Source organism: Hevea brasiliensis, chromosome 4 (assembly GCF_030052815.1).
Source record: "Hevea brasiliensis isolate MT/VB/25A 57/8 chromosome 4, ASM3005281v1, whole genome shotgun sequence".
Taxonomy (NCBI): domain Eukaryota; kingdom Viridiplantae; phylum Streptophyta; class Magnoliopsida; order Malpighiales; family Euphorbiaceae; genus Hevea; species Hevea brasiliensis.
Genome location: NC_079496.1, coordinates 21,243,238 through 21,260,594, shown reverse-complemented (window position 1 = coordinate 21,260,594; position 17,357 = coordinate 21,243,238). Strand labels below are relative to the sequence as shown.

General features: G+C 32.8%; 1 protein-coding gene across 1 annotated transcript; it reads left to right on the top strand.

Moving 5' to 3' along the window:
* Positions 1-662: 662 nt before the first annotated feature.
* Positions 663-17,037, top strand: LOC110645755 (cellulose synthase-like protein E1). The gene is made up of 8 exons (XM_021798996.2): positions 663-962; positions 1,055-1,367; positions 14,856-14,996; positions 15,099-15,230; positions 15,338-15,550; positions 15,639-15,863; positions 15,961-16,308; positions 16,394-17,037. The coding sequence occupies exons 1-8, from the start codon at positions 691-693 to the stop codon at positions 16,943-16,945; spliced, it is 2,196 nt and encodes a 731-aa protein (XP_021654688.2). The 5' UTR covers positions 663-690; the 3' UTR covers positions 16,946-17,037.
* The last annotated feature ends 320 nt before the right edge of the window (positions 17,038-17,357 follow it).

Sequence of the window (17,357 nt, the reverse complement as noted above, 5' to 3'; positions counted from 1 at the left end):
GGTGGCATTGGGGAAGAGAAGGGAGAGGGAGAAAAAGAAGAAAAGAGACCAATTCGATTCGATCGGTTCGATTCAGGATACCCGAAATTAAATTTTTACTTTGCCCTGGGACTAAAAATGAAGCTCAAAAATTCGAAAAAATTTTTAAAAAACTCAGAAAAATTTTTAGAGTTCAAACATATTTTTAATTTTATTAAGCAATTTTTAAATTAATTTTTAAAAATTAACAAAATTTATTAACTTTGAAAAATTAAATTTGATCTTTAAAATTTAAAAAATTTTAAATAAATTTTTAAAATTTTAATAAAATAAAATATTAATATTTACACATAAAATAAATATTTTTAAAAAATTTAGAGGTGTTACACTGTAAATTAAACACGCAACATTCATTGCAATGCCTGATATTTCTACCACCATTTCTTTTTATCAATTCATTGTGGCGCTGTAATATTGACATCTATTAAGTATTTAATGAAAAATATAATACACTCTTAGAAGGATTTATTGATACCACTTTTTTGTTTTTACAAATGATGAAGTCATGTTTTATCTTGTATAATACAATAATTCTTTTATTTTTAAAATTTTATTGGCCACAAATAAAGACCAAAATGAAAAGGATTGTGTTGCGTCCATTATATATGGACAGATTGTTGCTTTGGCTTCTCTATATTGAGAGAAAGAGAGATGGAAAGTGAGAAGTCTATGCCTTTGTTTGAGACAAAGAAAGCCAGGGGAAGGGTCCTGCACAGGCTCTTTGCAGGGACTCTTTTTATGGGTGTATGTTTCATATGGGCTTATAGATTTGGTAACATACCAAGAGAAGGAGAAGATGGGAGATGGGTGTGGATTGGATTGCTTGGGGCTGAGTTATGGTTCGGTCTTTACTGGGTCCTCACTCAAGCTTTAAGGTGGAACCAAGTCTATAGGTGCACCTTCAAGGACAGGCTCTATCACAGGTACATGCCCTAGCTATTAATACTTCTCTTCATGGTATTCAAGTTTAAGCTAAGTATGTTACAGACAATCATGCTATTTCTTGTTCAAAAAGATACGCAGAGGAGGACTTGCCTGGGATTGATATATTTGTTTGCACGGCGGATTCCACCGTAGAGCCACCAATAATGGTGATCAACACTGTCTTTTCTGTTATGGCTTATGATTATCCAGCAAAAAAGTTGAGTGTGTATCTTTCTGATGACGGTGGATCAAACCTTACGTTTTATGCTCTGCTGGAGGCATCTAATTTTGCAAGATATTGGATACCATATTGCAAAAAATTCAAAGTGGAACCGAGGTCACCTGCAGCTTATTTTGCTTCAGGATCTAATCCAAATCATTATGGTGAGACTACAGTTATTAAGGTAATAGTTAATTCTGAATCCTTTGCTCAAAGAGATAAAGTTTCTCGTATTGGGGTCCATCCTGTTTAATAATATCTAAACAGGTGGTGTCTTAAGGCCGACACAATTATACTAAATCCAAATAAGATACGATTATTATTATTATTTTTTTATTAACAAAAGAATTCGAGCCGACAAAGTTTGTGGTGCAAGTATTAGTTGTGTTGGGCTGCTGACAATCGTAGGCGTAGAAGTTGTGTCGTGTTGTGTGAACAAGAGAGAAATATTAGTGTATATGTGAAGGCAAGAGAGAGAATCGAGAGAAGCATAAAGATCACTTTGCCTCTTTTGGAGTTCTTCAGCAATATTAATTGCTTTTAACAATTAATAACTATTTTATTAATTATTAATTATTAATTATTAATAATTAATTATTTATATAATAATTTAACCATTCATTTATTTTATAATAATAATATGATTTTTTTATTATTGTAAATAAATATTTTTTAAAATAATTATTCAATTTCAATTTTAGAAAAGTTATATGATTTTGGTCATAAAAAATTATTGTTTTTTCATTAACTTTTATTATACAGAAAAATAATAAAAAAATTAAAACTATATTTACAATCGTAATTAATTAAATTTTAAACAAGTAAAATACTTAATTAATCACGAAATTCTATTTTTTTAATTTTATTAAAATTTTTTTTTAGAAATCTACTTCAATTTAAATAGGACAAAAGTGCAGAAGTGCGAGAATTGGTGCACAAATGCAGTGAGAAATAAACTAACACTATTTTTAGAAGATTATAATATAATGCACTAAAATTTTTTTTTTATTGAAATTCATCAATGCAAAACTTGATTACTTTTACAACTTATTAAACATAATCTAAAGATTGCTATTGAGAATTTTTTTAATATATTAATTAAAAATATTAAAAAAAATTAAAATTAAATTTAATAAATTTTAATTATAAAAATATTAAAATAATAATTTTTTTTAAATTATTTTTTTTCAATATTATTTTTTTAATAATATTAAAATAATATTTTTATTAAAAAAAAATAATTTTGACCGGGCACTAATTATATATTATATTAAAATGTGAGATTTGATGGTCTTGTAAAAGTTATTTTTGATATATTCAATAATAAAAAATTTTCTTCAAGTCCATTTTTATCGTCCATTTTTCTTTGAAAATATAATTTTATAAAAATTTAATTTAATTAAATTTTTTTGTTGATTCTCATATTCTAAATGAAAAAAAATTAATTCTTTTAATTAAAAAAATAATTCATTTTTAAAAAAAAATTATACATGTGAGAATTATTTTAAATTCCTTTTTTTGTAAATAATCAAAGAAAAAGGTGGGAGAGGTAAATTATATATAAAAAAAAACTGCACTGTTAATTTTCTTTTTATAATTATATTATAAATTAATAAATTACTAATTAAACTCTATAATTTTTATGTTTTCCTAATTATATCTGTTGACCCCACAAGCTCAAAGGAGCATAGATTTTGATGATACCAAAACTCAACTAGAATCAAACTAACATTGTTTTAAGTGTTGTGTATCTCAAAGAAGAAGGACAAAAGGATTTTATAATGGATTGGTCCTTATGAAGAAAAGATGACATTCTAAGGATAACACAAGACGAAGCAAAAGAGATAAAAGAAGAAAATGTTACCTTCCAAGGCTGCATTGAAAATCAGATTTGAAGGTACATCTAGTATAGAAGTTAGTTTATTTCTTAGGATTTCTTGTGAAAAGAATTGAGGAGTAAAAGTCAATGATGCTTATTTTTAATCCCTCAAAAGATTTTCTTTTTAAATATCATTACTGGCCTAAAAAGTGTTTGACTATGATTTGGTGTAAAGTTTTATAGTTTTGAAAGTTATGCGAGAAAAGTTTTCTGGTATGCTAAGCGGTTTGCTTGATTTTAGTATGCTAAGCGGTTTGTTATTTTCTCAAATCGCTAACTGTTTCAACTCTGCACAACATCGCAGAAACGACAAAATAACGGCTATTTTCTTGAAATTCGATTCGTAACGTTCAAATGAGTTCTGCAACGGTAAAAACGTTCCAAAGCTATAATTACACCTTCCTGTGGCCATTTTGCACTCAATGAAAGTCCCTCTCTTGTTCAAAATCTTTAAAGCTTTCATTCAAAGTGCTCAAAGTGATTTATTGCTCATCATTGGCTTATTTACTCAACTCTTCTTTATAGTTCTTTGTTGTAATTGAGTGAGAGTGAGTTTTTCAACACATTATTATCATTTGTGAGAGGTCATTCAAGCACCTATTGAAGCTTGGTTGTGATAAGTGTTTGGGATAACACTTGGTAGAAGTGTGAAGCTACTTGTAAAAGATTTGTTGAGAAGATTTGTAAAGGGCTTTGTCTCTTGCCTTTAAAAGAGAAGAATAGTGGAGTGAAGACTCAAAGTGTGATCTTTGAGAGAGTGGATGTAGGCTATTTAAAGCCGAACCACTATAAAAATTCGATGTTCATTTTCTCAACCCTTGCTCTTTACATTTTTGCAATTTAGCTTTATGAATGATATACTTTTCTTGATATGAAAATTGATATCATATCTTTGTTGATCTTCTTGCTATCCGAGAAAAATAGTTTCTTGCAAAATCTGCGATATCGATATATTCTGTTGGTTATCTGTTGTCTTTGTCGGATAGGATATCGGTATCTTGCTCTAGTTCTTTGTGATAAAAGCGTATTCGGTTCTTGATATATTTCTTGAATGCTTATATAGTGCATTATATCGATTATCTTGATTGCATACTGACTTAACCTTGAGTCAACTTGTCAATAGAGCTATATTGTTCATTTTCACATTAGATAATTTAGTTGAACCTAGTGCAATTTTCAAAGGTTTTGAGCAAGAAAATTGTTTTTAAAGTCCAATTCACCCCCCTCTTGGACATATGTTGGGACATCAATTTGGGATCAGAGCTTGTCTCTCTTGCTAGAGGATTAAACCCGGTAGAGTGATCCACACACATGGCTAGTTCATCTAGAAATTACTGTATATACACCTTTAGCTGAAGGTTATTCCATCACTAGACCACCACTTTTTAATGGCACAAATTACTCCTTTTGGAAAACTAGAATGAGAAACTTCATACAATCTGTTGACATTGATGCTTGGAGAATAGTTAAAGATGGTCCTTATATTCCTTATAAAACCAGTGAAGGAACTGTACAAATTCCTAAAGCTGAAGTTGAATTTGATGATAATGATTGGAAGAAAATTTCTACAAATGCTAAGGCTATTAATATTCTTCATTGTGCTCTTGATATTAATGAGTATAACCGTGTTTCAGGATGTCAAACTGCAAAAGAAATATGGGACAAACTAGAAGTCACATATGAAGGAACTGATGTGGTAAAAGAGTCAAAGGCAAACCTCCTCATCCGAGATTATGAATTATTTCAGATGAAATCTGGTGAAACCATTCTTTGAAATGAGTACCAGTTCTTGACCTTGTAAATCTACTTAAAGCTCTTGGAAAGAGATTTGAAGAACAAGAACTTGTAAAGAAAATTAAGGTCTCTTCCAAAGACGTGGGAAGCAAAACTCTTGTTATTCAAGACACCAAGGATTTCAGAAAATACACCTATGATGAGCTGATTGGTTCTCTCATTGCACATGAGATGATTTATAAGAAAGATGAGAATGAAGGTGATCAAAAGAAAAAGAAAGGGATAGCTTTCATATCCGAAAAAGTAGATGAGAAAAAGAAAAATGTTGCTCTTAAAGCTAATTCAAGTGATGATTCAAGTGCTTCAAGTGATGATGATGAAGATATGGCTATGATAGTCAAAAGATTCAAAAGAGCATTTAGAAAAGGTGGAAGCAAATACAAGAAGTTCACAAAGAAATATGCTCCAAAGACTCCAAATCATTCAAGTGAAATAGTTTGTTATGAGTGTAACAAACCAGGCCACATTAAGCCAAAATGTCCTACATTGAAGAAGAAAAATAAGTTTAGAAAGGACAAAAGCAAAATGGCAATGGCGAGAACTTGGAGTGTGGTGATTCTTCATCAAATGATGAAACAAGTGACAAAGAGGCTGCAAATACTTGTATGATGGCAATTGAAGAAAAAGGTGAAAGCTCACACATCGAAGATAGTGAAAATGAGGTAAATCTTGAACTTTCTAATGTTGATGAATTAGAACTTGCATTTGTGAAGACATATGATAAGGATAGAACTGTTCAAAAGAAATGCAAAATTTTAGTTCATGAAAAGTGTGCTTTAAGATCAGAAAATATTTCATTGAGTATGGTTTCAAAGGAAAATGAATTTTATAAATCTCAAATGAAATTATTTAAGGAAGTTAATGATGAGCTTCAAAGATCAAAAGAAGTATGTGAACAACTTCTTGAGAAAAACAGAATTCTTGAAGAAAAGTTGAATCTTTGACAAGAGATTTATCTAAATTTACAAAAGGAAAAGAAACACTTGATATACTTCTTGGGAATCAAAGATTTACAAATGAAAAATCTGGAATTGGATATGATGGATTTATGAAGTATGGAAAATACAAACAATTTTTTGTTAAAGCTACATCATTTTCTCAACCGAGTATTACATGCTTTTATTGTAATCATAGAGGTCATATGATTAATGCTTGTCCTATTAGGAAAGGAACCTTTAAGGCAAAGAAAGTATGGGTGCCTAAAGGAACCCTACCTAATGTTACTAACATTCAAGGACCCAAAGTTGCTTGGGTACCTAAGAACGATTAAGCGATTTCAGTGCACTAAGGAGTATCTTTGGAAAGCAGAACATTGGTACATTGATAGTGGCTGCTCTAGGCACATGACAGGAAATAAAGGCAAGTTTTCCTCTCTTACCTTGAAAGAAGAAGGTTATGTGAAATTTGGTGATAAAAGCAAAGCTAAAATTGTTGGATGTGGAACTATTGGTAAAAATCCTTGCATTGAGAATGTTGCATTAGTTCAAGGATTAAAGTATAATCTTTTAAGTGTTAGTCAACTATGTGATAATGGTTTTAAAGTGGTTTTTACTTCTACACATTGTGAAATTCATGGAAATAATGTTATGTTTGCTGGTGCTAGAATAGATAATATTTACTTACTTGATTTAACAAGTCTTGAAGAAAATTGTGAAACATGCTTTATGACATCAGATGATAGTGCATGGTTATGGCATAGAAAATTAGGACATGCTAGCATGAGTACTCTTGCTAAACTCTCTAGAAAGAACCTTGTTAGAGGACTTCCAAAGCTAAGATTTGAAAAAGAATTTCAATGTAAAGCTTGTGCACTTGGTAAGCATACAAAATCATCTTTTAAATCAAAAAATGTTGTAACTACGTCTAGACCATTGGAATTGTTGCATCTTGATCTTTTTGGTCCAATCACACCTAGAAGTCTAGGAGGCAAGGCATATGCATTTGTAATTGTTGATGATTTTTCAAGATTCACATGGACTTTCTTTCTTGCTCATAAAGATGAAACCTTTGATATATTTGAAGCCTTTTGCAAAAGAACTCAAAATGAAAAATGATATTGCATTACATCTTTGAGGAGTGATCATGGAAAAGAATTTGAGAATAATTTGTTTGAAAATTTCTGCTCTCAAAATGGTATTTATCATACATTTTCAGCTCCTAGAACTCCACAACAAAATGGAGTTGTTGAAAGGAAAAATAGATCTTTGCAAGAAATGGCAAGAACAATCTTTGAATGAAAGCAGTTTACCAAAATATTTAAATGAAAGTGTAAATACAGCATGCTATATTTTGAACAGAGTTTCCATTAGAGCTATTTTAAAGAAAACTCCTTATGAACTTTGGAAAGGAAGAAAACCCAATATTGCATACTTTCATGTCTTTGGTTGCAAATGTTACATTTTGAATAACAAAGACAGCAATCTCAAGAAATTTGATGCTAAATCTTGTGAAGGAATATTTCTATGGTATTAAAGAAATAGATAAGCATATAGGATTTTCAATAGATAAACATTGACCATGGAAGAATCAATGCATATACTTTTGATGATGCTAACACTTCCTTGCAAAGGAAAGATTCTTGTGATGATGAATTTGAGCAGATTCTAAATTCAAAGAAGTCGAATAATGATGAGCTTGAATCAAAAGAACAAGTGGAGGATGATCAAAATGACAAAGAAGAAGAACTTCCTTGCTCCACAAATATTGAAATTCAAGAAGACTCCCAACCAAATGTGGAAGAACTACAAATTGAGGAACCTCAACATCAAGATATTCCACAAGAATGGAGGTACCATAGAAATCATTCCAAAGATGACATTCTTGATAGTCCATCACAAAGAATGATGACAAGAGCTCAACTTAGAAGATACTTTGGTAATGTTGCTTTTGTTTCTCAATTTGAACCCAAAACATATGATGATGCTCAAAATGATGAAAATTGGCTTTTTGCTATGCAAGAGGAATTAAATCAGTTTGAAAGAAACAAAGTTTGGACACTTGTTCCTAAACCTAAAAAGCACATTATTGGAACTAAATGGGTATTTAGGAATAAGATGGATGAAAAAGGACATGTAGTTAGAAATAAAGCTAGACTAGTAGCTCAAGGATACAACCAAGAGGAAGGTATTGATTTTGATGAAACCTTTGCTCCGGTTGCTAGAATTGAAGCTATTAGAATGTTATGTGCATTTGCATGTTTTAAGAATTTCATGCTTTATCAAATGGATGTTAAAAGTGCATTTTTAAATGGATATATTGATGAAGAAGTTTATGTAGCTCAACCTCCTGGTTTTGAAGACCCTCACTTTCCAAATCATGTTTACAAGCTTACTAAAGCTCTCTATGGTTTAAAGCAAGCTCCTAGAGCATGGTATGAGAGACTTAGTAAATTCTTGCTTCAAAATGATTTTAAAAGAGGAAAAGTGGATACTACTCTTTTCATTAAGAAAATTGGAAAAGACATGCTTATTGTGCAAATTTATGTAGATGATATTATTTTTGGTGCTACTAACCATTCTCTTTGTAAGAAATTTTTCAACATGATGAAAAGTGAATTTGAAATGAGTATGATGGGTGAACTTACTTTCTTCCTTGGATTGCAAATTAAGCAAATGAAAGATGGAATTTTTATAAATCAGTCAAGTACATAAAGGATATGTTAAAGAAGTTCAAAATGGAGGATATGAAAAGTGTTGGAACTCCCATGAGCTCAACAATTAAATTGGAGAAAGATGAAAAAGGTAAAGAGGTAGATAACAAATTTTATAGAGGTATGATTGGTTCTTTACTTTACTTAACAGCATCTAGACCAGATATTCATTTTAGTGTATGTTTATGTGCAAGATTTCAGTCATGTCCAAAAGAATCTCATCTTATAGCAGTTAAGAGAATTTTTAAATACCTCATTGGCACTCACAATATTGGCTTATGGTATCCAAAATGTGAATCATTTGATCTTATTGGTTATAGTGATTCAGATTTTCTTTGGTAGTAGATTAGACAGAAAAAGCACTTACGGAACTTGTCAATTTCTAGGTCATGCATTAGTTTCATGGCACAAGAAAAGCAAACTTACATTGCACTTTCTACTGCAGAAGCTGAATATATTGCAGCTGGAAGTTGTGTTGCACAAATTTTGTGGATGAAACAACAGCTTGAAGACTTTGAAATTAAATTTGATCACATTCCCATAAGATGTGACAATACTAGTGCTATAAACCTATCAAAAAATCCTGTTCAACACTCTAGAAGCAAGCATATTGAAATTAGACATCATTTCATTAGGGATCATGTTCAAAATGGTGATATTCAAATCGAATTTGTCCCTTCGGAAAAACAGCTTGCTGACATTTTCACAAAGCCACTTAGTGAGGAAACTTTTTGCAAAATAAGAAGAGAACTTGGTATGATTGATGCTTTTGATTAAATTTTGATGTATTCTCATGTTTTCATATGAAAATGAAGTGATATATGTTGATTTGCAGTGTTGAAAATGCATTTTGATATTTTTGGTGTAATTTGAAAAATTCTGGATTATATCAGATATGAACAGTAATCTGCAGAATTTGCTCTCAGTGGCATACTAATCCGTTTGCTAATTTTCTTGTTTGCTAACGCTTTACCATCGCTCCTACTTTTATTTGGCAAAGCGGAAGTCAGTCGATTGCTCTAAATCTCTAAAATTATTTTTCTCGAAGCGCCTATTCTGCATGTTTAAAGCCCATATGACTTAAATACCCCTCTACTTAAAGTATTGCATCATTATGTATTTAAGGGCAAAATGGACTTTTTAACACTTTGATTTGCGCGGGATTTAATTTTTTCTTCTGAACCATCAGTCTTCTCGCCGTCTCTCCTCTGCTACACGCTACCTATTCCCTGCAAAACCTACAGTTGTGTCCTTTCAAGTTTTAAAATTCAAAACCCTTCTTTCCGTCGCCTCGTTTCCCAGAACCCGAACGGCTTCGTTTTTCTTTTCACCTGCTAACCCGTTTCGGTCGCACCACTTCAAGCGTTCGTCTCCCTTCATCGTTCGTAAATACTTCCGAAAACCTTTGACAGTGAATCGATTAAATCGATTATTTACAGAAAGAAAATCCCCAAAGTTTTTCGTCTCCGTTAAATCTGCCGAAAGAAATCATTTGGCTTTGGTTATTTTTCTTTGTCGATTCGCACTCTCTGTTTCAGTATATTTCAGGTATAAAGCTTAAACCTTTAATGGAATCGTGTTCCATATTCGTCTATGCCTGTGTGTTCTGCCTTCGTAATAGGTTGATATTTTGATTTGCTCTTGTCTGTTTACTCTGCTTTTGTAATATGCTGATAATTTTTTTATTGCTCTCGGTCGTTTGTTCTGTTCTAGCGCTCTGTTGTTAATTTTTGGGCATTAACGTTTCGTAAAATATGATACATAATATTAACTCGACAGCTATGGATTTATAAGAACTCTAATATTTTTTTTGCTGTCTGTTCTATTTTGTCATTGCGCTCTGTTGTGAAAAATGAATGTTGATATGCTTAAATTGATTATATATATAAATATATATATATATATTGGCTGCTCACATCACTTATTTTACAATCTCAGTTCTCTCTGTCATTTCGGCCTAATTTATTTCTAAGATTGGTTATGGCACGAGACAAAGGAAAAGGGAAAGCCAAAATCACCACATATTCATCCTCAAACTCAACTGACGCAAGTATCCCTGCGTCACCACCTCCACAAAAGGATGCTCCTCTGATAATTGGTAAACCAAAAGAAAAGACCAAGAAAAGAACAAGCGAGCCAGTTCAAGAAAGGGGAACCAAAAAAGAAAAAGATTTCAAAAGCTCCAGTTGTGCATATGGAGAGGGCTATTCATGAGCCAAGGTATATTCACTGGCCTGCTTTTGTTGAAATTTCCGTTCCTTTGCAATCTTTGTTTGAGTATCAAAAATGGGATAAACTGTGTTACGTCTTTGAAGGAGTGTATGTGGACTTAGTGCAAGAATTCTTTAAAAATTTGAGGGTTGATGATTCTGAAAAAGATGAGTCCTTTAAGGTGAAAATGAAAGGGACAATTTATGAAGTGACAGTAGCTAGATTAGCTAAAGCCCTAGGAATTCCAAATAGTGGAAACAAAATCTGCTCCCACAAAGATGTTTTTGCTGTTGGTGGGTTTAACAAAAGGGATTTTGAAGGTGAAGTGTTTAAAGGAGAAGTTAAGGATAAGACTAGCATTACCCATGCTCATCAACACATTAAAATTCTTCATAGTTTTATCATTTATGTGTTGAATCCTAGAACCGGCAGTCCCAATTATTTGAGTACCCTTGACCTCTGCATAATTTGGCATATAGTGAACCAAATTGAGTTTAATCTTGCCTATTTTATGCTGAAACAAATCATGAAATGGAAGCCACCCTATAAGCTACCCTATGCTCATCTTCTAAATGGTCTATTTAGAGACTTTGGGATACCTTTGGAATCTGAGAAACTTAGAACCAATATGATTCCAATCACTAGCTTGCAAAAAGATGATGATGGTAGAAAGCTTAGATTTGAGCAAGGTGCTAGCTCCAAAGATAGTGCAAGTGGCACTTTAAATGTTGAAGGTATTTTGGAGGAAGTAAACAATTTGAGAGAATTTGTTGAGATGGAACTTGGAGAGCTACAAAAGTTTAGAAGTTTTCAAACTATTCTCATGAATGCTCTAGACTCTAAGGTTGATGGATCTTTGATGTTGATGTACAAGAATGTTGAAGAGTTGTTTAAAATCAAAGTCCATTTGGGTATCTCAACCACTGAGGCTGGAGAAACCAGTAAGGTTGCTACTGGATCTGTTCCTCTAGCCGAGAAAGTGAAAGAAAAGGAGAAAGAGAAAGAAAAAGAGGAAGAAGAAGAAACAGAAGAGGAAGAAGAAACAGAAGAAGAAGAGAAAGAAACAGATGAAGAAGAAGAGAAAGAGGAAGAAAAGGAGGAAGAGGAAGAAGCTGAAGCAGAAAAAGATGAAGATGAATCTGATGATGAGAATGGTACTGGAGGTAGCACAGAGGGAAGTGGAAAAGATAAGAGTGACTCAGAGTCTGAAGCAGAACCAGAGACACCTGCTCCTGCTGCTCCTGCAAAAGGAAAGGGCAAAACAGCTCAACAAGAACAAAGACGCATAAGCAGAAGAGGAAAGCGGTAAACCCATCGCAAAAAGACTAAAAGCGGCAAAAAGTCTGCGGTGAGTGCAGTACTCTACTGAGTTAGCAGCTGGGCCTATTGTTCCTTTGACACCCGGAACTGAATTGGCTGCTGCAATTCTTCAAACTTTGAGTGACAAACCTATCAAGCCCAAAAAGTTGAAAATGGGTGCTCCAAAACCAATCAGAAGAAGTTCTAGGCTGAAAGGATGAACTGAATTTTAATTGAATTTTGTCTAACAGTCTGTCTGTTAGTTTGCTACTTAGTCTGCTACTTTTGGTTTTTCTGAACTTTTAATTAGTTTGCTATATCAGTTACTATTTTGACTGTTTATTCACTGCACTTAAACTGAATTTTGACTTATTCACACATGCATGATTTCTCCCATATTCTTTTGATGCTGACAAAAAGGGGGAGAAAAGTAATGAATGGTAATCTTGATACTTGATATAGTTTGTGATTAATGGTGCATGATATAGTTTGTGAATAGCATATTGTTGATATAATTTTATGGTGTGCATATTGTTGATATCACTTGTGAATGATATATACAATTTGTGATTAGTGTGTATATTGTGCATATTTAGTTAGTATCTTTAGTCACACTTGACTCCTTAAGAAAATGCTTATGGATGTTTTATTGAAATTATTAAGGGGGAGTTATTTGTGATTAATTGTTGATATAAGCACATACATAGGGGGAGTTATTCTCACATACACATTCATACACATACTCACACTTATTGACATTTACTTGGTGATTCAATTGAGTTTTGTCATCATCAAAAAGGGGGAGATTGTTGACCCCACAAGCTCAAAGGAGCATAGATTTTGATGATACAAAAACTCAACTAGAATCAAACTAACATTGTTTTAAGTGTTGTGTATCTCAAAGAAGAAGGACAAAAGGATTTTATAATGGATTGGTCCTTATGAAGAAAAGATGACATTCTAAGGATAACACAAGACGAAGCAAAAGAGATAAACGAAGAAAAGGTTACCTTCCAAGGCTGCATTGAAAATCAGATTTGAAGGTACATCTAGTATAGAAGTTAGTTTTATTTCTTAGGATTTCTTGTGAAAAGAATTGAGGAGTAAAAGTCAATGATGCTTATTTTTAATCCCTCAAAAGATTTTCTTTTTAAATATCATTACTGGCCTAAAAGTGTTTGACTATGATTTGGTGTAAAGTTTTATAGTTTTGAAAGTTATGCGAAAAGTTTTCTGGTATGCTAACCGGTTTTGCTACCGATTTTAGTATGCTAACTGGTTTGCTATTTTCTCAAGTACGCTTAATCGTTTCAACTCTGCACAACATCGCAGAAAACGACAAAATAACGGCTATTTTCTTGAAATTCGTATTCAGAACGTTCAAATGAGTTCTGCAACGGTAAAAAACGTTCCAAAGCTATAAATACACCTTCCTTTGGCCATTTTGCACTCAATGAAAGTCCCTCTACTGTTCAAAATCTTTAAAGCTTTCATTCAAAGTGCTCAAAGTGATTTATTGCTCATCATTGGCTTATTTACTCAACTCTTCTTTATAGTGGCTGTTGTAATTGAGTGAGAGTGAGTTTTTCAACACATTATTATCATTTGTGAGAGGTCATTCAAGCACCTATTGAAGCTTGGTTGTGATAAGTGTTTGGGATAACACTTGGTAGAAGTGTGAAGCTACTTGTAAAAGCTTTGTTGAGAAGATTTGTAAAGGGCTTTGTCTCTTGCCTTGAAAAGAGAAGAATAGTGGAGTGAAGACTCAAAGTGTGATCTTTGAGAGAGTGGATGTAGGCTAGTTAAAGCCGAACCACTATAAAAATTCCAGTGTTCATTTTCTCAACCCTTGCTCTTTACATTTTTGCAATTTAGCTTTATGAATGATATACTTTTGCTGATATGAAAATTGATATCATATCTTTGTTGATCTTCTTTGCTATCCGAGAAAAATAGTTTCTTGCAAAATCTGCGATATCCGATATATTCTGTTGGTTATCTGTCTTTGTCGGATAGGATATCCGGTATCTTGCTCTAGTTCTTTGTGATAAAAGCGTATTCGGTTCTTGATATATTTACTGAATGCTTATATAGTCTGTTATATCAGTATACTGATTGCATACAGCTTAACCTTGAGTCAACTTGTCAATAGAGCTATATTGTTCATTTTTCACATTAGATAATTTAGTTGAACCTAGCTGCAATTTTCAAAGGTTTTGAGCAAGAACCGAAAATTGTTTTTTAAAGTCCAATTCACCCACCTCTTGGACATATTTTGGGACATCAATATCCTACTCTCAACTAGTCTGTTAATAATCTAATGGACTTGCCACGGCAAACCCCTATTAATTTTAATTAATTTAAAAAAAAATAAAATGAAGAAATTTTAAAAACAAATATCTATCTTCTCCCCCAAAATGGAGAGCTTCTACCGGTTTTTCCCAAACTCAAAACCTTCTTTTTCTATTCTTTAAATCAAAGCTCCAAAAAATACTTTCATATCTATAAGTGATGGCTCCCCCTGCCTGAAGCCAAGAAGTCTCAAGGTGATTTGCGGGTTGGCATTGTGAGTCCGTTAGATCATTAACGAACCAGTTGACAGTAGATTGTTATTAGGAAAACATAAAAAATATAGAATTTTAATTGATAATTTATTTAATTTATAATATAATTGGAAAAAATTTGAAAGCATAGATTTTGGTAATTTTTCATAATAATAATAATAATAATAATAATAATAATAATAATAATAATAATAATGTTTTGGAAGCTTTTTCTTATTTTGCACTGTGAGTTGAGGCCTCATTACTACTTTACATTGCTATATATCATTGATGTAGAAATTATACCAAGAAATGGAAGACCGAATTGTAACTGCAACCAAATTAGGTCGAATCCTTGAAGAAGCACGCTTGAAACATAGAGGATTTTCACAGTGGGATTCATACTCTTCACGGCATGATCATGACACCATCCTTCAAGTAAAGCATCTAATATCTACTCTATCCCGCAAGTAATAATTTTTTATTTCTTATTATTGGGGTCTAGTTGTTTGATAGATGAATTTTCATCTTGTTTTCCAGATTTTAATAGACGGAAAGGATCCAAATGCCACAGACATTGATGGGGGTGCATTGCCTACTTTAGTATACCTCGCTAGAGAGAAGAGACCTCAACATCCCCACAATTTCAAAGCTGGTGCCATGAATGCATTGGTGAGTTTATCCTGTGAAACAAAACTTAATTCTTTGAATTCTCCTGGCTTCTTATGCCATAGATTGGTCAGTAGATCATTGCTTGCTTTTCTGGTCTATTGTTTCAGATCAGAGTGTCATCAAACATCAGCAATGGACAGATTATTCTGAATCTAGACTGTGATATGTACTCAAACAACTCACTTTGCATATGGGATGCACTTTGTTTCTTCATGGACAAAGAGAATGGCCATGACATTGCTTTTGTACAATTCCCACAGGGATTTGAAAATATGACCAAGAATGATATCTACGGTAGTTCATTTATAGTGATTTCCAATGTAAGTGTGTTTGGCTCTTTTATCTCAATATTCTTACCGAGTTATCATGTTTGTTTGGTAATGCATTTTATAAATGATGTCAATGAAGGTGGAATTTCATGGTGTTGATGGTTTCGGAGGTCCTTTATACATTGGAAGTGGCTGCTTTCACAGGAGAGATGTTCTTTGTGGAAGGAAATTCACTAAAGATTTCAAGTTTCAATGGAAGAAAGATGATGATAATAAGATACAAAAGACTATGCAAGAATTAGAAGAAGAAACAAAACCTCTTGCAAGCTGTACTTACGAGCAAAACACTGAATGGGGAAATGAGGTGGTGTATGTGCTCTCTCTATTTTTAACTTCTCCTTTGAACTTGGAAAAAACAAATCTGTGACTCCATTTTATTATAACTAGATATTTGATTGCAGATAGGACTTAAATATGGGTGTCTAGTGGAAGATGTGATTACAGGGTTGTTAACCCAATGCAAAGGATGGAAATCAGTTTACCTCAACCCTGAAAGGAAGGCATTCTTAGGTGTTGCACCAATCACCTTGTCTCAGACACTAGTGCAGCAAAAGAGATGGTCTGAAGGTCATCTCCAGATTTTACTCTCTAAGTATAGCCCTGCATGGTATGCGCATGCAAAGATTAGCCTTGGGCTACAACTGGGATATATCTGCTATAATATCTGGTCTGTAAACTGCTTGGCAACCCTGTACTACTCCATCATTCCTTCGCTTTATCTCCTGAAAGGCATATCCTTGTATCCACAGGTACACCTTCTTCCCCTCCTTCTTTGTGACAAAGATTTTGTTCTCTGTTTACTTGTTACTACTACACTGTGTTTGATTATTTCAGGTCTCAGATCCATGGTTTTGGTCATTTGCCTATGTGATATCTGCAAAGTACATTTATTGCCTTGTTGAATTCTTGTGTTCTGGCGGCACAATCCTTGGGTGGTGGAATGAACAACGAATATGGCTATACAAAAGAACAACCTCCTACCTTTTTGCATTAATTGATACCATTTTAAAGACATTAAAATTTACTAATGTTACATTTTCAATCACTGCCAAAGTAGCTGATGAAGATGTATCTCAACGTTATGAGAAAGAGATAATGGACTTTGGAGCTTCCTCTCCAATGTTCACCATCTTAGCTACGCTTGCAATGCTTAACTTGTTTTGCTTTGCAGGAGTGGTGAAGAAAGTGATCATGGATGAGAACTTTAGGCTTTATGAGGAAATGTTTCTGCAACTTCTTCTTTGTGGTGCTTTGGTTCTCATCAACTTACCCTTGTATCAAGGCCTTTTCCTAAGGAAGGATAAGGGCAAGGTGCCAAGTTCTATCACAATTAAATCATTTTTATTAGCTCTTCTTGCTTGTACTAGCTTCACATTCCTGTATTGAAATTTCAATTTCATGTCCTGTAGTGTAATAGGTCGGGTTAAATTTCTGTAAATTTTTCCTATCGGATAATAAAAGTTTGGTTTTGAGTTGTAGCTTATTGTTTTCATTATGGTGAATTTTTTTCTCTCTTTTCTTGCTCATGGACATAGATTTTACAATTGAAACACATAAATCTTGTGTTTTCGTTTCTTTTTTAGCTAAAATGTATTTTTCGATTATGTACATTAAATTCGTGTGGTTGTTATAATAATTTTGTATCAGAGCCTAGTCTTGTGCGTACAATCTAAGATTACTGATGGAGGATCAAGTTTTAGTTTGTGAAAGATTGAAATAAAATCTTCGCTGATTTTGCAAGACTTATGGAAGATAGATGAGAATAATTTTTCAAAATGTACAACGGAGGTGAATAAAG

Coding starts and splice junctions, on each gene's coding strand:
- LOC110645755 (XM_021798996.2), top strand. CDS start 691: ATGGAAAGTGAGAAGTCTATGCCTTTGTTTGAGACAAAGAAAGCCAGG. Junction 15,551..15,638: donor CATTTATAGTGATTTCCAAT/GTAAGTGTGTTT, acceptor ATGTCAATGAAG/GTGGAATTTCATGGTGTTGA. Junction 15,864..15,960: donor ACACTGAATGGGGAAATGAG/GTGGTGTATGTG, acceptor ATTTGATTGCAG/ATAGGACTTAAATATGGGTG.